General features: G+C 37.1%; 1 protein-coding gene across 7 annotated transcripts in view; it reads left to right on the top strand.

The window, feature by feature from the left end:
• Positions 1-16,503, top strand: part of ZNHIT6 (zinc finger HIT-type containing 6) — a 74,740-nt gene that overhangs the window by 2,772 nt on the left and 55,465 nt on the right. For all 7 annotated transcript variants that reach the window (XM_064372589.1, XM_064372588.1, XM_064372587.1 and 4 more), the window contains one exon: positions 3,052-3,155. In XM_064372589.1, coding sequence (XP_064228659.1) covers positions 3,052-3,155 — 104 coding nt within the window. The remainder of the gene's footprint in view (positions 1-3,051; positions 3,156-16,503) is intronic.

The raw sequence follows: 16,503 nt of genomic DNA, 5'->3' as shown, positions 1-16,503 counted from the left end.
GTCAGGGTACCATTTTCAATTCAGCGGTCAGGAGAAGCTTCTCTAAGAGATGATATGTAAGCAGTGATCTGAATGATGAGAAAGAGGCTGTCATGTGAACATTTGGAGGAAGATTATTCCAGTTAGAGGCAAAAGTAAAAGGAAAGACCTGAGTCAGAAACAAGGATGTTGTGTTTGAGGAATTAAAAGATGGGCAGGGTGATTAAAGCATAGTGAGTGAGAAGGAGAGTATTAAACATGAAGTTAGAGAAACTGGTGAGGAGTTGGGTGCAGAGACTCATTCCTGTAATCCAAACACTTTGGGAGGCTGAGGCCGGAGCATTGCTTGAGCCCAGGAGTTCGCGACCAGCCTGGACAATATGGTGAAAAACCCGTCTCTATAAAAAAAACACAAAAATTAGCCAGGCATGATGGCGTGCGCCTGTAGCAACTTGGGAAGCTGAGGTGGGAGGATCACCTGAGCCCAGGAAGGTCAAGGCTGCAGTGAGCTGTGATTGCACCACTGTACCCCCGCCTGGGCAGCAGAGTGAAACTCTGTCTCAAAAGAAAAAGAAAGAAGAAAAAGAGACTGGTGAGGGTTTCTAATTCTAAGTGCAAATGGAAACCACGGAAGGATTTTGAACATAAATTTACCTTTTGAAAAACCACTCTTGCTGCTGTGTGGACTTTTGGGAGGTAAGAGTGGAAGATTGGACGCAGGGAGACCATTTATGCGGCTCTTCCCATGATCCTTGTGAGATAATAGTGGCTTGGGTATACTGTTAGAATTATTGAGAGGGGATTAGATTCTGATTTTGAAGTAAAAGCTAAGACTTGCTATTCTAATACACTTAATTTTCATATTTTTGCATTGCCTTTTTCATTCCTTAAACACTATGCAAAAGTGAAGCTTACATATTTGGAATGTTTGGCAACTGGTGTTGTAAAAATTCGTTCATGGTGTGATTAAATCATATCCTGCAATTGTGTTCATTTTAGTATTGGGGTTGCAGAATTTTAATACCTTTTAAACACCTTATTTTATTGGTATTAGCATTTTTTTGGCATTATATTACACGTGTCTGAAAGAAAATTATTTATACAGCAACTCTTATTTTTCCTCAAACTTAATTAGGCACAATTAAAATTCTACTTAAAGATAAATTACTTTAAGACTTTTTTTTAATTGTAAAATATAGCATATTTTTTTAAGAAAATCACAGAATGGAAATACATAGTATAATGAATAATTATAAAATGAACATTCATGTAACTACCGCCTAAGTCTAGAATTAGAACATTACTGGCTTCCCAGAAGTTCCATGCCACCCTCTTATGCCCTTCCCTGATCTTTATGTGTGTGAAGATGTTTTTCTAAGGTTTATACCTGAGAATAGAATTGCTTTGTTGTGTGGTATGCGTATCTTCAGTTTGCCTAGATGTTACCAAAACATTTTCCAAAGTGATATACTAGTTTACACTCTCACCAGTAGTGTATAAATGGACCTATTGTCATATTCTCACCAATACTTAATTTGGTGAGACTAAAAATTTTTGTCAATCTGTTGGCTATGTAATTTTATTATGATTTTCACTGTGCAGTTCTCTTAATTCCTGATGAGAGTTAGGAAGTTATTCCCTCATAATTATTGTCTAAAAGCTTTATACTATTGCATTTTATACTTATGTCTTTAACTGGAATTGATTTTTGGTATCATGTACAGAGAAGGTCCCATTTAATTTTTCATATAGATAATCCACTTTTCCCAGCACCATTTATTGGAGAGTTCATCCTTTCCCTACTGCTCTGTAGGACCACCTTTGTTATATATCAGCATTCCTATATGCTTGGGTTATTTTGTGGACTTGTTTTTTCCATTCCATTGACCTACTGGTCTATCCTGCACCAATACTACACTCTCTCAATTATTTTATTTTTTTACTGAAACTTGTTATCTGATTAAGGCCTCCCACTTCCTTTTCTCTAGTGTTTGGCTATTCATTGCTGTTTGCAAGGCAAAATTGCAAATCTAAGCAAAGGATGTCCCATAGCCATAGCTGCTAATGGACTTTCTTTCTTTTTTCCTCTATTTCAGTGTAACCATACAAGTTCCCTAGCTTGCTCTAAAAGTAGTGATTGTTTCTGGTTCACCCTTTTCCTGAAGGTATATTGGGAGGATTGACCACTGCTATTATAATTATTTATAGTAATCAATACCATTACTGAAACCAAAGTCCTCTAAGTTAGAAAATTACATGTAATTTCTTCAGACAGTTTCCTACTTAGCCAGTGGTAGCTGACCCATTCTTTTCCTTGGCTCATGACTTGATTCTGACTCTTTACATTGCAAATTCTAGATCCCTATTCATTTAACAAAAAACTTGCATTTATACTTTGCCTTTTCTTTGAGTGAGCTTTCTTCTTCCTTGACTTAATAAAAATCTGGTATTACTTCCTTCGTAACTCTGGAATTCTCCAGGTTAGCTTAATCAACCCACGTGGTCAATGTAATACACATGTCAGAGCAAGAATATTCTCATATCCCATTTTGTGCTTCCCACAACAGTGGCTACTTTAAGCTAGGCCTTGTACTAGGCAGTGCCATGGCTCTTCCCTTGAGTGAATTGTCTAGTAATAAAATCAGGGATACATACAACTAACTGGTAAAATCATCAGTAAAAGCAATCAAGAATTGTGTAGGTAGCCCCTCTGATTGCCAAATGAACTGTTTGTTTGTTTGTTTGTTTGTTTTAATCTCCATTAAGTTATTCTTTGGCTCATAGCACATATGATTAAAAGCAGAAGCTCTGGAATTAGACCTGGGTTGAATACAGGTTCTTTCTCTCTGGGATAGCTGTATGATGTTGGTATCTCACTAATTCTTATTGATAAAATGGAGATGATAATATCTATTCTGATAGTATCGTGAAGATTACATGAGATTACTTCTTAGAGCTGTTGTAACACTTAGGTTTTCAGTAAATCTTAACTATTATTGAACAATTGTTTTACTCACTTTTTAAATTTAAAGCATTTAAAAATTAATTTGTCTGTTTGGCTTTGGTTGGTAGATGTACTTTATGAAAAATCGTGCCCGAAGGCAAGGTATTAACTTAAAACTTCTACCCAATGGATTCACCAAGAGGAAGGAGAATTCAACATTTTTTGATAAGAAGTAAGTTTCTAACTTTTTAGTATATTAGGTGTTCCGATTTGATCAGGATCACCGTTTAAGGTTTGGTTGCTATAGAGCATTGCTACCCCAAATGTGGTTCTGTAAACTGTTTGTTGTTGGTCCATGACAGGATAACTGTAGTAATTGTGTGTCATGTAACTCTAAAAAATTTGGGTTTGCAGAGTGTGTGTGTGGGTCTGTGTGTGTGTTTCTTCATATCATTTGAGAAGCTTCTCAAACATTAATGTGCCTATCAGTCACCTAGGCATCTTGTTAAATATGCTTGTTGTGATTTTTCAGTAGGCCTGGGTTGAAGTTTGATATTGTGCATTTCTAACAAACTCCTCAGTGATGCTGATTGTTTGAGAAACATATTTTGAGTAGCAGCACCCTAGAACTCTCTCATACATTAGAAATAAACTGTTTCTTTGAGACCTAAGATGCCAAGAAAGTATTTCAGGGTCTTCCAGGACAAAATAGCAAGTAAAAGCAGGACTCCTGTATGTTTTAATCAAGGCAACTCTGCTTTTATATTCTTTCTGCATTGGGTTTCTAAATAAGATTTCATTTAAAAGCTGTCAATGGAGAAGAAGGGGACTTTGAACTCTTTTGAGTATAGATAATGTAACAGATTAGTTTGCTGCTGTCTGAAAAATGTTGAGTTGAAAAGGCCCCAAGAATACAGAGGAGAATAGGATCCCAAAGTACTTTAAGTAGCCAACTAAATTATTAGATAATACCTTTCAGAAGTCAAGATTTTTTATTTAGAATTTTTAAAAACCTGAGGGAGTCCCTCCTTTTTCAGCCTCTTAGTAACTGTGGGGCCTTGAACAAATCACCTTACTTTCCCTAGGCCTCAGCTGTATGATGTGGGGAGTTGGGCCAAGTAAACTCTGAGGTGCCTTTCCAGTTGTACTCTTCCATAAATTGAAAAGACAGAGCCACCAAAATTATCATTATTCTAGTAAAACTTCTACTTTTTCTGCTGTTAACATAATTAGAAGATGACATTGTCCATTTATTGTGTATAAGACATAAATATTTGTAAAAATTATTTTTCATTTTTCCTGGTTGTCTTCCAAAAGTAAAGTAATGCTGAGGCAGGTGGATCCCTTGAGGCCAGGAGTTTGAGACCAGCCTGGGCAACATGGTGAAACCTCATCTTTACTAAAAATAGAAAAATTAGCTAGGTGCAGTGGCACCCACTTGTGGTCCCAGCTACTCTGGAGGCTGAAGTGGGAGGATCACTTGAGCACAGGAGGCGGAGGTTGCGGTGAGCTGATATCATGCCACTGCACTCCAGTTGGGTGACAGAATGAGACCCTGTCTTAAAAAAAGAAGTAGTGTCTTGCATTTATCAAATGTGAGATGATTCCTTTGTGCATTTTGAAACTGACGTATGTAGAAATTGCCGTAATTTGAAGTTTATGGTAAGTGGTTAGTGCCTTCTCAAATACAAAATATGTTCCTGTTTTTTGAAAGAAACCATTCAGAATGATTGTAATCAGAGATTAGTTCTCAGTAATGAAAAGCAGATGGCCTCAAGTATAACATTTTTGTGTCTTTAGATACATGAATGTATGTGGGAAGTTTTTATCAAGAATATTACACAGTATATTTTCCAGGTTTAGTATATTTTTGGTTGTTTTGAAACTCCCCAGGTCTCTGAAATGGCAAATCAGATTCTTCTTGCATTAGTCTTTTGCTCATAAATTTATAGAAATTTGGGATTGGTTTTCTTACATTTTTAGTGTTTCCCAGGAGGAGGTTAGCAACATAGTATGTAATAATAGGCTTAGAATCCATTTCTTAGTCTTTCACCATCTGCAAAATGGAGCTCATGATAGCTACTCTGTAGAGTTACGGCCTTTTAGTGTATTAATTCACATAGGCAGTAACTGGCATCTGGGAAGGAATCAGTTCATAATAGCTATTACATAAATAATACATCTGTATCATTAAACAGTTTAAAGGAAGAATTCCACCTGTAATTCCGCTATCTAGAGGTGACCACTAATAAAAGTTTGTAATGTTTCCTTCTAATCATGTTTCCTCTTTTATTCATCTAAAAAAGTAAAACACAATATAAAATACTTAAATAAAACTACATAAAGTGACATGACTCTGCCCGTTAAACATTAATTTTTTTATTGAGAAATACACATCATTTTTTCCTGTAGCTAGATTTTCCATATAGCAATACATTGTGAACCTCTATTCTTGCTAATGCAAATCTGCGCCTCATTATTTTTAAGTAGGATATTCCACCTTTGACTATATCCTATTTTATTTAATTATTTCCATATTCATGAATGTTTTAATTTATGTCTGTTTTTAATGATTATAAATAACACTGTACTAAACAGCCTTGAACAAATTATTTTGTGTGTTTACCTGACTTTCCGTAGGATCAATTCCTAGAAAACATAATTACTGGATTAAAGAGTACGATGTATTTAAACTTCTGAGAGAAACTCTGCTTTGTCTCCATAAAACATTACCACTTTGTACTTTCATCAAAAAAGTATGAGTCCTTGTTTTAGTTATACCTTAACTTTAGTTTAATATCACAAACTTTTTTGTGGGCAGCTTTATTAGAGAGGTTGAGCTCTTGGATTTTTAACTTCTTGTTAAGACATTGCCAGATGTCCACTGCAGGAGGCAGAATCACCGCCATTTGAGAACCCCTGATTTAGATGAATACAGAAGACATACTTATTGAATGTATAGTTCTAATCTTTTCTTGGTCTAGATAATTAATATAATGTAGATAGAATCAGGATTCTGGTGTCTTATATTTTACCTTTAAGAGGAAAAAATGAAAAAAAGACATTTAGAGGTACCTTGTTTGAGATACTTATGTCTTACCAGCTATGCACATGAAAATGAGCAAGGTTTTAGATGATTGCAATGGTATTTGCTGGAAAGAGGGAAGAGAGGAAATGAAATTTTTTCAAAGAATTCTCTTCAGCTCCCATGTCCCCAGTATTCTAAGAGACTAGTTTTCAATACTTTTTTTCTATTAACTTTCAAAAGTTGATTATAGCTTTGACTCAGATAAATGTAAATTCGCATGTTGCCTTTACTGTTTGATGTACATTAGGTGACCTAGGGCAAGATTTGATTTACCAGGTTAAGAGGATTAAATGAAATATTAATAATAACTAAAGTAGTACTTGGCACATAGTAAATAATATACAGTGACATTGAAGATTTACATTCCCTTCACTGAAATCCTTAGGAATATGCCACATTTACTGTGTATTCCATTCACCCCTCATAGGTCTGGGACAACACTGTGTAATCAGACAGTACTATTTGTGCAGTGAAACCTATAAATATTTACCTTATCGTGGGTAAATAATGACTGTAGACTGTCTCAGGTTTTGCTGCTGAAGGAGTTAAAAATCTTTCAGTTTTGGAGATTTTGGAATTGTTGATATGAGAAGTTGGTCTTGTACTAAGACTATTATTAATACTCCCTAGGTATTAAATTGATTGCTTGTTTAAGCAACTTGGGCTGCAATATAGTCAGAATCTCAAGTTCATGTTGCTTAAAATTTAAATGTTTTAACTTTTGAGGAATCTGATTGAAGACTTTTGTATTGTTTTTGTAACTTTTCTATAAAGTCTACGTTTATTTAAAAAAAAAGTTTTAAATTTAAAAGCCCACATATGAAGTGTGATGAATGTACCATTGTACCTGAATTACTCTGTAGAACTGTCAGCAGGTGATTGTAGCAGCTGGCTGGAATAGGTTCGTTCTAATCCAGGCACGCTTTATGGCAGGCATTTTCACCAGTATGACTGAATGTCCTAAAATTATATGTGAAATTATGTGAATTTTTCTAAGAATAAGAATTGTAATTTTCACTGAATAGTCAAAGTGAGGTGAAGTCAAAAATGTACGCAATGGGGATGAATTTTAGAGGACTAGTGAATTTGTAGGAGTGTCATAGTAGATAGCTGTAATCAATAAAGTTAAGTTCAGGGAGGCTTATATAAGTTGATCCAAAGCAAAGTTGACATTCTCTGTTAAAAATAGAGGAGCTTGGGAAGGAAATGTTGGCTCTCCTGCTTATTTTGGAGCAGATCCCAAACTACTTTAAAATAGTGGCTTTTTCAGAGGTAATTCCTTTACCACAACTCTTTGTAGGGTCTATAACTTTATGTTCACTTTCACCCAGTGCTAATCAAATCTGTTGAAAGAAATATGAAAGATCTATATGAAGAAAATGTAAATTCTCCTGAAAGACTTAAAAGATGTGAATAAATGGAAAAAAGTGCCATGTTCTTAAAAAACTCAATGTTGTTTATTAAGTGATCTTTTAAGTCTGATGCGATCCTAATCAGAATATCAATGAGACTTTGTTATTTATTTATTAAGAAGATAGTTCATAAATAACTGAAGTTTATTTTGAAGACTAACATGGCAGAAGTGCCTGGAAAAATCTGAACAAAGAAAAATTATGAGGCTGGACTCATCAAAATTTATGAAATTATAGTAGTTTTATGGTATTGGCCTAGAAATCTGTTACTAGATCATAGAAAATAAACCGTATATTTGGTTCTCTGGTCGATGATCAAGGTAACATTTCAAATTAATACAAATAATTACTTATTTAATAAATAGAGTTGGAACAGCTTGCATTTGAGAGGAAATGTTGACTCTTTTACTAAATAATATTCAGGTGGATCAGAATCTTAACATGAAATAAAAATACTGGAATATTTTCATAATCTTGAAGAGAAGAAACATTCCATCCAGAAGCCAAAAGGAAAAGAATAACTAAATTTACATGGCAAAAGAAGACTATAATAAAGTGAAAAGACTGGACCAAAAAAGTCTTTAACATATATGTCACAGAAGGCTTATGCATTAGTAAGAAAAAAAGACTAGCAACTAATTAGGAGGGGATCAGAGGATGAGAATAGATGGTCGTAGAAAGATACATATACATGCATAGTATTTGGCTGATAAACATATTAATAATATCTAATGTAAGGAAGGTATGGGTTAACCAGGCCATTTTCCTCTTCCATTGTTCTTGAGAGTTAAATTGGTACAGTCATTTTAGAAGGCAATTTGGTAATGTTTCTCAGAATGTTATATATTTTGTTACATAAAATTATTACATCTTAAAATGTTACAAATAAGTGCTCAAGGAATTTAGCCTACAGATATATTTGTAGATGATCTACAAACTAGAGATATATGTACACGTGTATCTATTGCAGTATTGTTTTTAGTAGTGTAAAAACTGGCACCAACCTAACATATCCTTCAGTATAGACTGAGTTAAATAAATGGTGGCACCTTCATACAGTGGAATTCCATGCAGCCATTAAGCAGAACAATTAGACATACAAGTACTGTCTTGGAATACTATCCATGACACGTTCAGTGAAAAAAAAAAGAATTGGAGTTTAAAACAATTGTCTGAAAGATAGGAAGCTCACTTTAAATTAGTGTTTCTAAAGCGAGACGCCATCTCTACAAAAAATTGTAAAATTAGCCAGGTGTGGTGGTGAATGCGATGATTGCACCACTGCACTCCAGCCTGGGCAACAGAGTCTCTTAAAAATTTAAGAGCCCTGTCTCTTAAAAAAAATTTTTTTTTTAAAGTAATAACTTAGTGATTCTTTGCCTCTGAACCCCTTTGGGAATCAGCTTAAATATATGAGTTCTATTTGGCATGTAATTTGTATCTGTTAGATAGGAAAAATTTCATAGATGAACCATGTTTTTTGTCCCCTCTGGTAGTAGAGTTTGGACTGAAGCTGTTAACCTTGATTAAGAATGTTTCAAGAAATAACTCTTAGAATCTTGCTGAACTTTCTTTAAGGGCATTACATGTTACTTCTAGGGCATTACATTACCCCACCCAGTTGTCTCCATGTATGTAACCATGGGAGAAATGTCTCTCTGATCTCTGTTTCTTTTTTTTTTTTTTTTTTTGAGACTGTCACCCAGGCTGGAGTGCAGTGGCACGATCTCGGCTCACTACAACTTCCACCTCCCAGGTTCAAGCAATTATCCTGCCTCAGCCTCCTGAGTAGCCAGGACTACAGGCACGTGCCACCACGTCTGGCTAACTTTTTGTATTTTTTGTAGAGACAGGATTTCACCGTGTTAGCCAGGATGGTCTCAGTCTTCTGACTTTGTGATCAGCCCACCTCGGCCTCCCAAAGTGCTGGGATTACAGGTGTGAGCCACCCCATCTGGCCCTGATCTCTGTTTCTTTTAATCAACTGTTAGTTTTTTTCTGAAGCCAAACAGAATATGGTGGCTTCAAATGCCAGCTCTGAATATTTACTAGTTTTGTGGCTTTATATCTTTAGTTCATTTTCCTCATCAGTAAAATGGACAAAAGTGTAATTTACCTAAATATATACCAGTATTTTTGTTCCTTTTAAACATTTTTTTCAGACCTGCTTTTTAGGATCATTTTGTTCTCCTTTTTAAGATTTCTTTAGTGAAGTTCTTATAAAAATATGTTTTTTCAGTTTTTATCTTAAAACATCTTTATTTCATCTTATTTTCTTTTTTGTTTTGTTTTGTTTTGTTTTTTTGAGACAGAGTCTCACTCTGTTGCCAGGTGCCAGGCTGGAGTGCAGTGGCACGATCTCGGCTCACTGCAACCTCCGCCTCCCGGGTTCAAGCAATTCTCCTGCCTCAGTCTCCCTAATAGTTGGGACTACAGGTGCACACCATCATGCCCGGCTAATAGTTTTGTATTTTAGTAGAGACAAGGTTTCACCATGTTGCCCAAGGTGGTATTGAACTCCTGAGCTCAGGCAGTCCACCCGCCTCAGCCTCCCAAAGTGCTGGGATTGCAGGCATGTGCCACTGTGCCCGTCTTATTTTCATTTTTTAATGGAAATAAAATACATACCAAAAAGTACACAAATCATTAATATACCAAGATTAAAAACATTACCAGCACCGCAAAAGTCTTTACTGTCTCCCATGGAAATACCTACCACCTCCTCCTCCCAAGTTTACTATCTTCCCTAACTTTATTTATTTTTTTTTTTTTTTTGAGACAGTCTCACTCTGTTGCCCAGGCAGTGGTGCAGTCTCAGCTCACTGCAACCTCCACCTCCCAGGTTCAAGCAGTTCTGCCTCAGGCTCCTGAGAAACTAGGATTTTAGGAATGCGCCAACACACCTAGCTAATTTTTGCATTTTTGGTAGAGACGGGGTTTCACTGTGTTGGCCAGGCTGGTCTCGAACTCCTGATCTCGTGATCCGCCCACCTCTGCCTCCCAAAGTGCTGGGATTACAGGCATGAGCCACTGCACCTGGCCTTTAACTTTCAATTTTATAGATTAGTTTTGCCTATTTAAAGTTTTTTCCAATATTTTATTATGAAAAATTTGAAAAATAAAATTGAAAATTTGTAGTGAATGCTCATATACCTATCACCTAAATTCTGTCGTTAATATTTTACAATAATTGCTTTATCAGATATTTATCCATACATTAACCCATTTTGTTTTTGGTACAATTCAGACTAAATGCACTCATCCCTCTACTGGGCCCAGAATCTTAAGCATCGTTAACTAGAGTTCCATAGTTTTTATTTTTTTCTTTTGGTGTAAAATTTACGCACAATGAAATGCACAAATCTTAAGTATATACATTTGCTGAGTTTTGACAAATACATGCACCTGTGTAATCCAGTCACTGTGAATAAATAGAACACCGTCACCCTAGAAAGGTTTTTCTTATAAGTTCCTCTCTTCCTTAGAGACAACCTGTCCTTCCTCCTGTACATTTCTTTTGCCTGTTTTAAAATTTCATATAGTCACACAGTTCATTCTTACTTTTGTTTTTTGTTTGTCTGTTTTTTACTTTTTAAAAAATAGAGTCAGGGTCTTGCTATGTTGCCCAGGCTAGTCTTGAACTCCTGGCCTCAAGCAGTCCTCCTACTGTGGCCTCCCAAAGTACTGGGATTACAGGCATGAGCCCCTGCGCCCAGCCTCTTTTGAATGATAATTTGGCTTCATATCAAATATCTTAGGTTGGCATTTATTTTAGAACTCAGTTCATTTATATAGTCCATCGTCTTCTCACTCTTGAGAACACTTGTTTTCTTTTTTTTTTTTTAAGAGATGGAGGTCTCACTATGTTTCCTAAGCTGGAGTTCAGTGGCTATTCACAGGCATAATCCCACTACTGATCAGCCCAGGAGTTTTGACCTGGGCCACTTCACCCCTCCTTAGGCAACCTGGTGTTCCCCTGCTCCTGGAGGCAACCTGGTGGTCGCCCACTCCCAGGAGGTCACTATATTGATGCCAAACTTAGTGCGGACACCCGATCAGCATAGCACACTACAGCCCAGAACTCCTAGGCTCAAGCGATCCTCCCACCTCAGCCTCCCGAGTAGCTGGGACTACAGGCATGCACCACTGTAGCCGGTTGTTTTATACAGTCTTCCTTCTTTTCTCTTCTGATTGCTTTGAAAGTCTTCAATTTTGTCTTTGGAGTTCTGCAGTTTTTATGATGTGTCTCAGTGTGATTTCTTTTTATTTTTATTCCTTGAGATTTGTTGTGCTCTCTAAATATGACAGTTCTGGAAAACTAATTAGTTACCTTAATCTTTTTGTCTTTGCTATGTTCCGAGTAACTTATTCTGCTATACTGTCCAAGTCACTTTCTCTACTCAGTTGTCTTATTAATTATAGTTTTAGCCTCTGCACAGTTTTTTAGTTTTTTTCCCTGAAAGTTGTTTCTTTCCCAAATCTTTCCCTTCTTTTAAATAGAATTGTATTCCTTACTCATTCACACTTTAAGCTTCCTTTTTTCCTTCAGTAATTTAAAGCATTTATTATCTGTATAAATAATCCCAGTATCTGAAGTTGTGTAAGTCTGGTACTCCTGTCTGCTCTTTCTGCTGACTCTTGATTATGGTATCTTGTTTTCTTGTTTTTTTCCCTAATATGTTATTGTGAACTCATTTCCTAATGTTATTATTCATCTGGGCTTCAAATAGAAGATGACATGCATGTGTTTATGTCAGATGTTCATTGGCACCAGTCCAGGACCCTCTTTAATTTCTTAGCCTGAAGTTTCTCAGATTATACTAATAGTAATAATTTTAACCCAAAACTCATTTGAGGAAGCTATAGTTAGACATTATCAATTGACGCCTTCTCTCTCCATAGAACACCAAACTGAGATCGACAAGTTTCCTAATTTCTCTTTGCTAGAGGGCAGGATTTTTCTAGTTCATCCTTTTCCTGTTTTTATGCAGTGTTCACAGTTTGAGGTCTCCAGGTTGCTCAAGACGGTATCTAATGTCACTTAGTGGCTGTTTTGAAACAAAAGCTTCCTGGTACCAAGATTATCAAAGTCCTCTAGAATAGGTAGAGTTTCAGCTTTTCAGTATAGCTTTTAGCTCGAGATTTCTCTTACTTGCTGCTGATGAGTTCATTATATTTGTTACATTTCTCCAAGATTTTTTTTTTTTTTTTTTTTGAGATGGAGTCTCTCTCTGTCATCCAGGCTGGAGTGCAGTGGTGCATTCTTGTCTCACTGCAACCTCCAACTCCCTGGTTCAAGTGATTCTCCTGCCTCAGCCTCCCGAATAGCTGTGATTATAGGCACATGCCACCACACCCAGCTAATTTTTGTATTTTTAGTAGAGACGAGGTTTCACCATGTTGGCCAGGATGGTCTCGATCTCTTGACCTCGTGATTCGCTCGCCTCAGCCTCCCAAAATGCTGGGATTACAGGCGTGAGCCACTGTGCCCGGCTCTCCAAGATTTCTTAATGTGTGCTGTTGGGAGGGTTTTAAAGTTATCTCCTCTACCATGTTGCCCTAATTGTTTAAGTGTTAGGGCCGGGCATGGTGGCTCATAGACTGTAATCCCAGCACTTTGGGAGGCTGTGGCGGGCAGATCACCTGAGGTCAGGAGTTCAAGACCAGCCTGGCCAACATGGTGAAACCTTGTCTCTACTAAAAATACAAAAAGTAGTTAGGCATGATGGTGCACACCTATGCTCCCATCTACTCGGTAGGCTTAGGTTGGAGGATTGCTTGAGCTTGGGAGGTTGAAGCTGCAGTGAGCCTATATCACACCATTGCACTTCAGCCGGGGTGACAGAGCCAGACCCTATCTCAAAAATAAAAATAAAATATAAAAAAATCAAATCATTGGCCCCAGTATAAAGGTAAGGATCTGGAAAGCATGATCACTGTTTGTTCAACTAGCAGTTCTACTTTTAGGAATTTGTCTGATAGAGATACCCATACATATGGTAAATGAAGTGTGTACAAGGATATTCAGTACAGCATTGTAATACCAAGAGTAGTACATATCTAAATGTTCGTGGATTGTAGACTGCTTAAATAAGTTATAGTATGCCTTTACAATGGAAAAAGAATGAGGCAGATTTATATGTACTAATACTGAATGATTGCTGGAAATATTAAGTGAATAAAGGTAGATGTAGAACCATGTTTATTGTATGCTACTATTGTATGAAAAATAAAATTTACATTCATATGTTTACATGCCTATATTGTAAATTGGTAACTATAGTTACTGTCAAAGAAGAAAATTAGGTGGAGGGGGACAGGGATGGTAATTGTGTACCCTTTTGTACCTTCTTTTTTTTTTTCTTCTTTTTTTCTTCTTACCCTTTTGTACCTTTTTGAATTTTAGACTATGTGCATGTATTGTTGACTTTAAATAAATGAATTTTTAGAAATAATTTTAAGGCATTGATAGATATAGACAGGATTATTATACATATTGGGTTGTAAATTTAATCTTTGAAAAGTATTCTGGTTCAGGCGTGGTAGCTCATACCTGTAATCCCTGCACTTTGGGAGGCCAAGACAGGAAGATCACTTGAGCCCAGGAGTTCAAGGCCAGCCTGAGCAACATGTTCTAACCCCATCTCTATAAAAAATATAAAAATAAACCGGGCATGGTAGGGTATGCCTGTAGTCCCAGCTTCTCAGGAGGGTAAAGTGGGAGGATTGCTTGAGCCAGGGAGTTGGAGGTTGCAGTGAGCGATATCACACCACTGCACTTCAACCTGGGTGACAGAGCAAGACCTTGTCTCAAAAAAAAAAAGTATTCTGACACTGTAATAGGAAATTACGTGTTTTTTATCTATGGCTGCCGCCACTGTTTTTCAGTGGTGTTTTATTGTTTTGTTATAGGAAGCCAGGGATATCAAACCTGTAGACTGTATTATTGGTTGTTCCTGGGTAACGTGTCTGATCTGGTTGTTTGAGTCCCTTGTCGTATTTTTCTGGCTCTTTTGGTCAGAGGTCAAGTGCTGAGGGAATGTACATGGACTTGTCAGTTAGAAAAATGAGTTGAAACTGAGGGATCAATCCCTCCCCAGTATCTTTAGCTTCATTCCAGGCTTGGACTCTTTTGTGTGGACTAACCACTCATTCCTCAGATATGGATCCAATCTTTAACCTTCTTATCCCCCTATTTGTCTCCAAATGATATTGGTCCTGAGTTCTAAGCAATCCAGTTCTTCTACTTACCATTCTTCTACCACTAACAGCTAACTAACAGTTAAGGACTAAAAGTCCTTAACTTTTCGATCCATCCTTTTGACCTAGGGTTCTTTAGCTCTGTGTATGTGTGTCTGTCTTATACTTTTAGTATGATGATAATAGAGGTGTGTCTATTACTAACAACAGTGTGAATTAATATTTAAGAGCTTCAATTCTGTTTCAGAAGCTAGCCACTAGGTGTCCCTCTTGTAAAGAAATAACCTTTTATGAATTCAAAAAATTACTTTTTGCTCTTTGGATAAAATTACATCATCCTAATTATATTGCAGTGATATACCCATTTACCCCTGTATAAATGTCAATAGCACATTTTTCTTAAACAGTTATGTGGTAATGTACTTCTAAAAGCACAGGACTTTTTTTTTTTAACATGGTATCCTATAAATATAAGTAGTTTGTACTTTGCTGCAAATTGGCTTTAGAAAAGAGTAAAGGAAAATGAAATGATGGGTTTAGCAGTTGTGGTCATGGGAAGACAAGTGGATTTTGCTGTGAGCTTTGGGTGATTATATAATAGGTGCCCAGTACAGACTTGTCAACTGATTGAAATGTTTAGCTCTGTGGTTTGTCTGCCATAATAGCTTTGATATGGTTTGATGGAAGAATTTCAGAAGAACAGCAAGGACTTAGAAAAACAGTGTGAAAGAATAGAATCCTAATGGTTCCCCAGTTGGGCCTTTACTTACTGCAGCCATGCAGACAGTGGTAAGGGAGTTCTTGTGACATAGTATCACAGAGGGTGTAACTTTCCACAGCAGTAATTAGCCAGCATTCATGGAAATGGAAAGCCAAGCACTTGATCATCTTGAGGTCCCTGAATTGATTCAGTTAAGGAAGGCTTTTCCCAGTCACCAAGTCGATACTTTGTGATATGCCTCTAAAATGTGTCCCTTTCTTACTCTTTCCTTGACTGCAGCATTTATCAGCTGTAGTGTCCTATGCGGGCCATTCTTATCTCCCTCTGGACTGTTGAGGAACCCCCTCTGCTTCCTGAGTTCAAGCGATTCTCCTGCCTTAGCCTCCTGAGTAGCTGAGATTATAGGCAAGCCCCGCCACGCCTGGCGAATTTTTGTATTTTTACTAGACAGGGTTTCACCATGTTGGCCAGGCTGGTCTGGAACTTCTGACCTCAGGTAATCCACCCATTTTGGTCTCCCACAGTGCTGGGATTACAGGCATGAGCCACCGTGCCTGGCTTTGAGACAGAGTCTCTCTCACTCTGTCACCCAGGCTGGAGTGAATGGCGCCATTTCAGCTCACTGCAGTCTCCACCTCCAGGGTTCAAACGATTCTCATGCATCAGCCTCCCGAGGAGCTGAGACTATAGGCGTGTGCTACGCCTGGCTAATTTATATGTTTTTAGTGGAGGTGGGGTTTCACCATATTGGCCAGTCTTGCCTAACTCCTGACCTTAGGTGATCGGCCTGTGTCAGCCTCCCAAAGTGTTGGGATTACAGGTGTGAACCAGGGCACCCAGCCTGGCTATTAGATACACCTTTCTAAAACTTCTTTTTTACTGTAATGATCATGTACTCAGAATCCTTTAAGCTTCTGTGCCCACAAGAGTTATTAGCTCAGAGATATCTCAATTAGGCCTAGGGAGCATTGCCAATAGATGACATTTGTCATCTTATTTTTTAGTCTTATACTGTCTGTACCACATTCTATAGTCTGAGGTTAACTCATTCTTATCCCCCCTCATTTGAAGTTGCTACTTCTCAGACAGTTGGAAATATAATTCAAGCATTCCTCATTAAACAAAACAGAATAAATCTTCTTCATTATATTTGCCTTTT

This window comes from Aotus nancymaae, unplaced genomic scaffold (assembly GCF_030222135.1).
Source record: "Aotus nancymaae isolate 86718 unplaced genomic scaffold, 86718_ANA_hifiasm-v0.15.2.pri h1tg000007l, whole genome shotgun sequence".
NCBI classification, from domain to species: domain Eukaryota; kingdom Metazoa; phylum Chordata; class Mammalia; order Primates; family Aotidae; genus Aotus; species Aotus nancymaae.
The sequence above is the reverse complement of the archived record's forward strand: the minus strand, read 5'-3'. Positions and strand labels throughout refer to the sequence as shown.